At 28.5% G+C, this 9303-nt stretch overlaps 1 protein-coding gene across 7 annotated transcripts; it reads left to right on the top strand.

Moving 5' to 3' along the window:
* The first annotated feature begins 29 nt into the window (after positions 1-29).
* On the top strand, positions 30-9057 carry LOC107161735 (phosphatidylinositol-3,5-bisphosphate 3-phosphatase MTMR3). Of its 7 annotated transcripts, none has more exons than XM_089226263.1 (13): positions 30-654; positions 3347-3708; positions 4697-4886; positions 4975-5162; positions 5624-5759; positions 5831-6021; positions 6091-6628; positions 6692-6804; positions 7163-7347; positions 7774-7880; positions 7949-8086; positions 8205-8351; positions 8443-8504. In XM_089226263.1, exons 2-12 carry the CDS (start codon positions 3347-3349, stop codon positions 8349-8351), a joined length of 2295 nt encoding a protein of 764 aa, XP_089082389.1. In that variant the 5' UTR covers positions 30-654; the 3' UTR covers positions 8443-8504. The 7 variants fall into 7 exon arrangements, with proteins under 7 accessions (XP_089082389.1, XP_089082391.1, XP_089082387.1 ...); XM_089226261.1 differs by having other exon boundaries at positions 31-654; positions 8191-8351; positions 8443-9057; XM_089226264.1 differs by having other exon boundaries at positions 31-654; positions 8208-8351; positions 8440-8504.
* The last annotated feature ends 246 nt before the right edge of the window (positions 9058-9303 follow it).

Below are 9303 nucleotides of genomic sequence, written 5' to 3'. Positions count from 1 at the left end.
TGAGCGTGATTGTTGCTAAATTTATATATATAAATAGTAAATAGGTACACTCCTAAGTTCTAACATAGCCACATAGGTACCCTGGTACCCGTACTACATGTAATATTTATTTTATTGTATTGTTCTATACTGTATGTTTGTATTTGTATGTTGTGTGTTATTTTAAGTTTATGTTCAATAATAATTAATAATCATTATTACTGTTAAGTGTTAATTGTATCTTTTTTCATTCTCGGATCAGTATTTTCTTTTATGCGCGTACGTCGTTCCGTAGATATACTTCACGGTGTTAAAATTATTATCGTCATTGTTACAAGCGAGAACCTGTCTTTGACGCATCAGCGAGACTACACCAATAACAATAATAATAACTATTATTTAAATAATAACAATAATATTATTATTATTACATCACCGTTGACAGACTTGATGCACGTCCACGGAAAACACCCATATGATGTGCCTGTCGGCACGCCGTCTGATTGTTTTTACGCGGAATGCTGCGTATAAAATCGTGTCGCGTATTAAGAAATAAACGCTGCTGGAGTCGTGGACTACAGTGACTCTACCCGAAGGACCAACATCACACCGAGGAAAGATTGTCTTCCTGGTCCAACGGAAATGCATGAACGCTAATCGTATATTGGGTAAAAAGTGAGTTTTCCGGACCTCGCAGAGTCGTATCAATGGGGATGATAAGGTACGGCCGCGACATTGGACGGTTTACCTCCCTTCACGATGTGGACGGCCGTATAACGATATTACGATAATGACTAATTATTAACAATAATAATAGCGTTAATAATTTAATAATGACCATCAAAGGCAGACGTCCTTCGAAAAACCAGAACGTGACGTTTGCCATTTTTGAAATACGTAATTATACTGAATACATAGTAATGGGGGTTAACTTCTCGCTGATCGTGTTATAACGAAGAACTTAAACATAAAAAAAGAACGATTACCCGTGTGACATTATTCTCATGTCGTATTCTGTGCCAGATATTTAATATTACTTTATAGGTAGGTACTCTGTTGTTGACAAGGTTGTCTAGTGCAACTTGATAGTGTGCCTGCAGTCATTGGATTCAATTACTGCACTCTTTTTATTCTCTCTAAAGTTAAATCCAGTCGTGGTACCTATAATGTTATTAGTTGATATCGAAACATCATGCATCGTGATATAGAGTATAATTATTGTTTTTTTTTGCTATTTGTAATAAATGTTTAGATTATTAAATTCCTCTCCTTTACGGAAAATTCCAAATACTATAAATTATCATTTATAGTATTTGTTTATGGTTTTGCGAATGTTAATTTCACAATAAGTATATCGAATAAAGTAAATTTATAATTTATACTGATTTTACTATCAGTTGGTTTATGTGATAAAAAAATACAATAATAATGATAATACCACTAATATTTAGTTTACTTATTATTGTTATATAATTATTAATACCCAATCAATTTGTATGCGCATCAATGTCAAATTAAATTTTGATATGGATAGCCATAGCCGTGTAGGTAATCAATATTATTATACATTATTACATTATACTCAGAACATCATAGCCACAGCCCACAAATGATGTTAAAAATAACTATTGGTTCACCACGAACTGATATGTCTGTCATATTTCGACGATGATTATACAAAACTTTTTATAACGTTAGGTAAACAGAATATTTGACCTTTGAGTCTTTAATTTTCCAGTGTTAATGTGTTAAGTGTTATCAACAAATATTGAATTTCATTTTCGATAGTGTGAATAGTGTGATGTTTTTCTGGAGTATGGCAATGTGTTATGAATAATAGATAAACAATTAGTAGATTCCTAATACTTAGTATTTAATTTGAATAAATTTAAGCATTATAGTTTTTAACTTCCAGTGCTATCAAGTCTATTGATAAAAATTTCAATTTAATAGGTACATAATTTTATGTTATGTATAAGTTCTGAATAACTATTTTATTCTTATTTCTTTAATAATAATTACAAATTTAATTTTACTTGAAATTCTAATTTGATGTGAACTGTACTTAAATGTATTTAAATAAAATGCCCATTTAGTACTTTATTAACTGTGAATCATAGGTGTATTCAGACTTTTTGTGACTGAGGGGACACAACAAATTCTTACATCGTAAGACGTATTTTTGTTTTTAGACATTCTTTATGTTAAAATTCACAATTATAGGAATGTTTTTTAATTATGATCAAAAAGTATATCCATCGTCAAAACAATAAAAATAATTTTTTTTATTTTTCATATTTATTTAATTTGTACTCTGTTACAATAAGCACAATGGAGAATACATAATAGGTCATGGTTGGCTTGATTAAAGAAGCTATTCAATAATAGCACTTCATGAAAAATAGATTTAAAACTAAATTAAGAACACATACATAATATTTATAATATTACCTAACCAAGGTATGTAGCATGGGCATTCTCACGGGGGGGGGATAGATCCCCCCAAGCCTCTTTATTTTCTTACATTTTAGTGATATATATTTTGTCTATTTTTGGTAACCCTTACAGCTTATCTTGTAACAATTTCTTTCATCCCCCTCCATTGAAAAATCCTGAAAACGTCTCAGGTATGTAGTTATAGAGAATTTATGAACATAATATAATCACTAATTAATAAATGCTCAAATATAGTAACTAAAATATCAATAAAACGTTCTATTATTTGTATGCAGCAATAAAAAACAAGTACCTACAAAAATTACAATTTATAAAATCTATAGGTACACACAGCACATTTTTTTTTTTTTATTCTGGTATTTTGTTTGAAGCTCAGTCTATAGGGGAGGGGGGCAGTACCTACCTGGCCACTCCTTTAAACATGCCTATGCTGTGAATTATTTTATAATTTTATTATTATCCAGAATTAAAAATAAATAAAAAAAACCTTTTGATTAATGTAATAATGTATTATTATTATCAGTTTGAAATATTTACAGATTTAACAAACTACTCTTAGTTTTGCTATAGATATTTAAATATTTAATATTTTTAGATCTATCAAGATTAATACAAGGTTGCTAACATTATACGATTATTACCTTCTGTTCATATAATATATAGGTTATATATAATATATATAACACTAGATCCAATTGTAAACCAAACTTATCCCATGACTATTTTTTAGTTATCTACAATGATTTATCCTTATTCTAAAATTAAAACTAGTACAAATTTAATGATGTAAGACAGATGCTCAACATCAAATTGATTTATCCAATCTACGATTCTTCTTAAATTCCAATATTTAAATTTAACACTGTAGTTGAAGGTATAATAATTAATAGGACAATTTATATTATTCTAGATGGAGTTATCTGATTCATCTGGTAGTTCATCAACTGTGACTCAGTCTATGTGTCATGTACGAGCCTCTGAATTGTATCCAAAAAGAGATTTGGAGACCGATGAGGGTCCTCCAACTTTAGAACCACCATTGGTGCCTTTTGTTCCTTTAGCTGGTGAATCTGTTGAATACTTAGGTCGCGGTACCAATAATACTGTGTTAGCACTATCCAATTATCGTTTTTATCTAAAAGTATCTGATGAAGGGTCAAAACGAAGAAGAGGTGTTCAAGACAGCAATATACCATTGGGCCTTATTGAAATGATTGAAATAAAAGATCTATTTTATATGATAATAAGTTGCAAAGATTCTCGGACTTGCAGGTAAGCATTCATGGTTAAATTATTTTCTAAGTAAATATAAAATCTTAATCAGTCAAATTTACAATGAATCAATTTAATCTTAAGAATAGTTTTAAATTGAAAGAATACATTTTTTATTTCATAGGTTTGTTGTTTCGGTACCTAAAATATATACATATCTGTGCCTCTATTATTTTAATTTAATCATCTTTTTAGTAGTTCAACATTATAAGCTAATTGCAATTATAACACAATTTTTTGTATATTTTAGTTATTTTTATAGCTCCGGTGTTGGCATTCCTGTCATAGTATTACTTTTTAATGTTATATAACAATCTTTTAACAAACAACTATACAATAATAGAAATTAAATATGATATCCACTTTCTCAATAATATTATTTTCTTTTGTAAAAAATTCTATAAAAAATTGAATGAGATATTTAAAAAAAATAAAAGTCACAGGTGCAAGCATAGTAACCAAAAAAGTAGGTAATGAACATTTCTAACCTTAAAATTGAAACAAAATATTATAAAACTGCCTTAACTGTATAACTGTTGTAGTGTTGCAGTATTCAAGTATTAATTTTAATATACAAACTTGGTTTATATTTCCATTTCATTATATTTATATTAACACTTCTAAGGGTTTCTTATTCAGGTACAAACTTAATTCATCTAATTTGAATATAATATATATATATATTTGTATTATATTAGGTAATATTAATAAAACTAAAATAGTCAACATTATTAGAAAAATATTATGGTTAAAACGTTTTTTGTTAGACTTAAAAAATGCAGCTACTGTTAGATATTTGTAATTAATTTTTAATTCATTGATGTTTCAGCTAAAATTTTTGATTATTAGAATTAAATTACCATTTTCTTTAAGCTATTTATTATTAAAAATATGAAACTAGAAAACTGGTAATTGTAACTAAAAAAAAATATTTAAGTACATTTTTACTAAACTGATAAATATATTATACTATATTTTATTATTACAGGTGTACTTTTACTACAAATGATTTATGTTTGGAATGGCATAAGAGATTGACTAGAGTAATATCATCACCAAAAAATGTTCAAGATGTTTTCGCGTTTGCATTTCATGCTTGGGCCATTGAGGACCAATGTAATGAAGAAATTAGTTTAAACTTAGGGCATGATGGTGATGACGATTATTTTATGAAAGAGGTATTAATGAAGTCAATAATTTATTAATATTAAACTAAGTGTCTATTACTAAGTTCTTTTGACTTAATTTTTAAATATCATTATACAGATTGAAAGACTAAACATAAGTGTTCTAAGTGATAACTCTAAATGGCGTATTTCTAAAGTAAATTGGGACTATAAATTATGTGCCTCGTATCCAAATCGATTATTGGTTCCATCTTGTATAACTGATCAAACTTTGGAAGCTGCTGCCAAATTTCGTAGTTCTAAACGAGTACCAGTAATTGTATGGAGGTAAAATTAATAGATTTAAGACAATGTCAGTACAATTTTTTTTTCTCAGACTCATGCGTAACAGATAAAACATTTTAACCTGAAATTTTTTTGTTATAATTTTTGAGCAATATTAGAGTAAAAGTACCTATTACAAAAAAGATAATATTTTTTAGGGTATGATTAATCAGTTTTATATTTATAATTATTTGACTTTGTATCGCTTATAAAATAATAATAAAAAAAAAATGTTTAAATGGTGTTTAAATTGTTTTGAGAAACTTTTTAGATTCTAAACAAATTGATATGCCATATCCTATTTTTATTCTAAGATTACTCAAAAACAAAATGATTCTAAGTAAATGCTTTTTGTCTGTGTTGTGCAAAGGTATAAGAGAACATCTATTAAGTTCTTAATTAATATTTTTAAACATAAATATATAAGTTCTAATTACATTGGTATGATTTAAAAATAAAATCAGACACAAGGGCAATGGAGCTATTTTAGCAAGATGTTCCCAACCTGAAGTGGGTTGGTTGGGTTGGAGATCCTCAGAGGATGAAGACTTACTGAAAGCAATTGCTGAATCTTGCCAAAATAAATCTAAAAAATCTAAAGTAAATACAAATTTAATCTTTAGATGCGTTATGCATTTATATGTAATTGATAATGTTTTTAATTTCATTAGAAATTAGTTGTAATTGATGCACGATCATATCCATCAGCTGTTGCAAATCGAGCTCGAGGTGGAGGATGTGAATGTCCCGAATATTATCCTGGATGTGAAATTCGGTTCATGAATTTGGCTAATATTCATGCGGTCAGAAAAAGTTTTCACTTACTTCGTCAACTATGTGCTTCGCCTCCTGATCTTCCAAAGTATGTTCTTAAATATTTAAATTAAACATTTTTTTTTTTTTTAAATTATTTATGAAATATTTCTTTTAGCTGGTTCAGTTTATTGGAAAATACACGATGGTTACATAATATAAGTGGTCTTCTTCATGCTGCTAACACTGTTGCAGCAACTATTGAATTTGAAATGCAACCAGTTCTTGTACATTGTTCAGATGGTTGGGATCGTACTCCTCAAATTGTCTCTTTAGCTGAACTAATGTTGGATTCATATTATCGAACAATTGATGGTTTTCGAGTTTTATGCCAAAGAGAGTGGTTAGATTTTGGACATAAATTCGCTGATCGTGGTCAAGGAGAAGATCCAAATGAACGATGTCCAGTATTTATTCAGTGGTTAGATTGTGTGCATAATGTGATGTCACAGTATCCTTGTGCTTTTGAATTTTCCAAAACGTACTTGGTCAAATTAGCTCAACACACATATTCAAATCTTTTTGGTACATTTTTGTGCAATAGTGGTGCTGAAAGAAAGCGTACTGGAATAGGTACTGCTACATTTTCTGTTTGGAAATATTTGGCTGCTTCTGCAGAGTGTAAAAATCATTTATATTCATCTCAACCCGACAAAGTAATGTTATTGGTATATTAATTAAATTTTATTTTAAAATATTATAAATTTGTTCAATTTTAGGTTTTATGGATCAGTTGTAATGTAAGAGATATGAATCTTTGGAGAGATTTATATGTTGGACCATCTACTGATGGGCCTCAACTAACCAAAACTACTGAAATATGTAATTCTATGTAAGTAATTTGTTAGTTTAATACCTATATATTTTAATAAATATTTATTATTGATTTAAATACAGATTATAAATCTGTTTACATTGATTAATATTGGTGTGTGTATGTACCCTTTTGAACTATTTTAACTCTCCCTGGAAAACAACGTTGAAAATTAAGCCAACAGACTAGAAATCAAATCCACGTTTTTTGCTTGTAGGGCGATTACTCTACGTCTAAAATACCCAACCGCACAGACCCATTATGCTATCCTTTCCAGTTAATGAACGTTTACAATTAAAATCTTTATTTAATTTTTTAATTTTTATTGGTATTGTACTATACCATATTGGTATTTTTTTATTTTATTTTATTTTAGGTTGGGAATGGAAGGCATAATTGATCCAATAAGAATTGATCAACCTATTGTGATAAATAATGAAGGTTCATGCATGGAGTTTTCAAAACCTGAAGATACTATATCATTAGATGAAAGAGATGATAAATTTTCAGATACAAATTCTAGTTCCTTGTCAAGTGTTATTGCTGAGGAAAATGGTCTAGGTAAACAAAACCTTTTACAATAGTTATTTTTTTTACTTTATAACTTAACTAGCAAGTTAATTTTGTAATCATTTTACGAACTTAACTAGTTAAATTGACAGGTGAAAAACTTTTCTTAGTTGATTTAAAATTAGTCCTTAAATAAAAATAATCCGATACTATAATTATTCAAACATTTCTATTATTTTCTCATAATCGAACTTACAGGTTTTTTAACAAACGCATGAGTAGCTTTCTCTTAATAATCAAGTAAAGTACTGTACTATACAATATACATTACTATAAAAGTTCAATAAAACTGTTTATAATAATTTTGGAAATTAGAAAGAATTAACAACATAGTCATTATTGAATTAATTATTTTTATTAACTTGCCACCTTTGATAAATAGCAATATATAATATCATATTATATTTTATGATGTAGAACGACATTTGAGCACAACTAATTGTATCTTAAATACTGTCGATGGACTGTTACCACTTGTAGATGATGTACAAGATAGACTTCGGCAGTTAAATTTAGAGCATAAGGTAAATAAATTAATAAATTATAAAAATTAACCATTAGTATTAATCATCATTGAAATGTTGGGTTTTAGACGAGAGAAGCAGCACTTCAAAATGAATTACATGTCACTCGGCTAGTACTGTTGCGGCAAGCAAGCCATCGTTGTATTGAAGCAACTACTACGCCTGATGTGAATGGTCTATCACTAGCAGAAAAAATTGATGATGATGTGCGTAGCTTATTTAAAATTTAAAAGTATTAGAAACCTTATTTGGTATACTGATACAATTATCTAGTCATGTATTAGAATGAGGGTGGAGTAATTTTTTGAAGGTATCCGTGTGTAGCAGTACAGGAGGAGAGACGACATTGTCGTGGGAACCTGTGGAGTCGTTCGATGCTCAGCCAACTCTGTGGGTACCGGATCACGCAGTTTCCCAGTGTATGTCGTGCGACAACAAGTTTTGGCTGGGAAGGCGGAAGCATCACTGTAGGCGAGTAAAAGCTTTCTTTTTCTAAATACATTTTATGGTTTTATTAGCTTGCATCAATATTATATTTTTTTAAATTTATTATTATTAGAAGTTGTGGAAAAATATTCTGTGCTGACTGTTCACGAAATCTGGTTCCACTGCCAGCTGAACAACTCTATGAACCTGTAAGAGTTTGTGAGCCATGTTTTTCAATCGGAGCTTTAAGGACCACCAGTTCTTCAACTACCATCACATGTAAGCAAGCTGTTGCAGATGATCAGAAAAATGTTAACATAACTTTACAACCGGCACCATCAAATTAAACTAAAATGATTTATAGGTGAAATTTGATCAGTTATACACATATTATGTAATATTGTATTCTGTATGAATTGCATGGAATCATTTTTGTAGGGTGTTCCTTACTATAATACAATTGAAAGTTGTGATGCGTCCAAACAAAATTATTATTGTTTTTTGTTTACTTTTATTATCTAAAACTTATTGGTTCTCTGACTATTAATTATCCAACCGAGTAGTAAACATCTTTACATGAGTAACGTATAAGAATGATTTTAAGGTGTAGGCTCTTTACTAGTAGATATTAACTTTTATGGTTACCCCACGAGATGGACAATTTTTTGTGCACTTAACAATATTTTAATTTTTTCTGTTATGTTTAGTTATTTTATGTATATTATTATAATAAAAATAAGATTTAACAATTTCTGGAAGTTTATTTACTGTTATAAAGTAATAAATATAATTATTACATATCCTTTACTGATGTAAATCAAACTGTTGGTATTTTGTTGTTGTTGTTGTTATACTTCACATATAATAATATGTAATTATTTTAATTTGTATAATATTAGTTATTTAATTCAATAAAATAAAATACAAAATGAAAAAAAAAAAAAACATTTCTTTAATATAATACGCATATATATGTATATAATGTACGTATATATAT

Source organism: Diuraphis noxia, unplaced genomic scaffold, assembly GCF_037042655.1.
Source record: "Diuraphis noxia isolate RWA-SAM2 unplaced genomic scaffold, SU_Dnox_SAM2 contig0004, whole genome shotgun sequence".
Classification (NCBI taxonomy): domain Eukaryota; kingdom Metazoa; phylum Arthropoda; class Insecta; order Hemiptera; family Aphididae; genus Diuraphis; species Diuraphis noxia.
Note: the sequence above shows the minus strand (reverse complement) of the source record. Positions and strands in the feature narration are given on the sequence as shown.

What these genes read in the sequence shown, in the direction of transcription:
- LOC107161735 (XM_089226258.1), top strand. Translation starts at nt 3,347, where the DNA reads ATGGAGTTATCTGATTCATCTGGTAGTTCATCAACTGTGACTCAGTCT. An exon ending in TCGCCTCCTGATCTTCCAAA is followed by an intron (nt 6,022 to 6,090) that starts GTATGTTCTTAA and finishes TATTTCTTTTAG; the next exon opens with CTGGTTCAGTTTATTGGAAA. An exon ending in ATTCATCTCAACCCGACAAA is followed by an intron (nt 6,629 to 6,691) that starts GTAATGTTATTG and finishes GTTCAATTTTAG; the next exon opens with GTTTTATGGATCAGTTGTAA.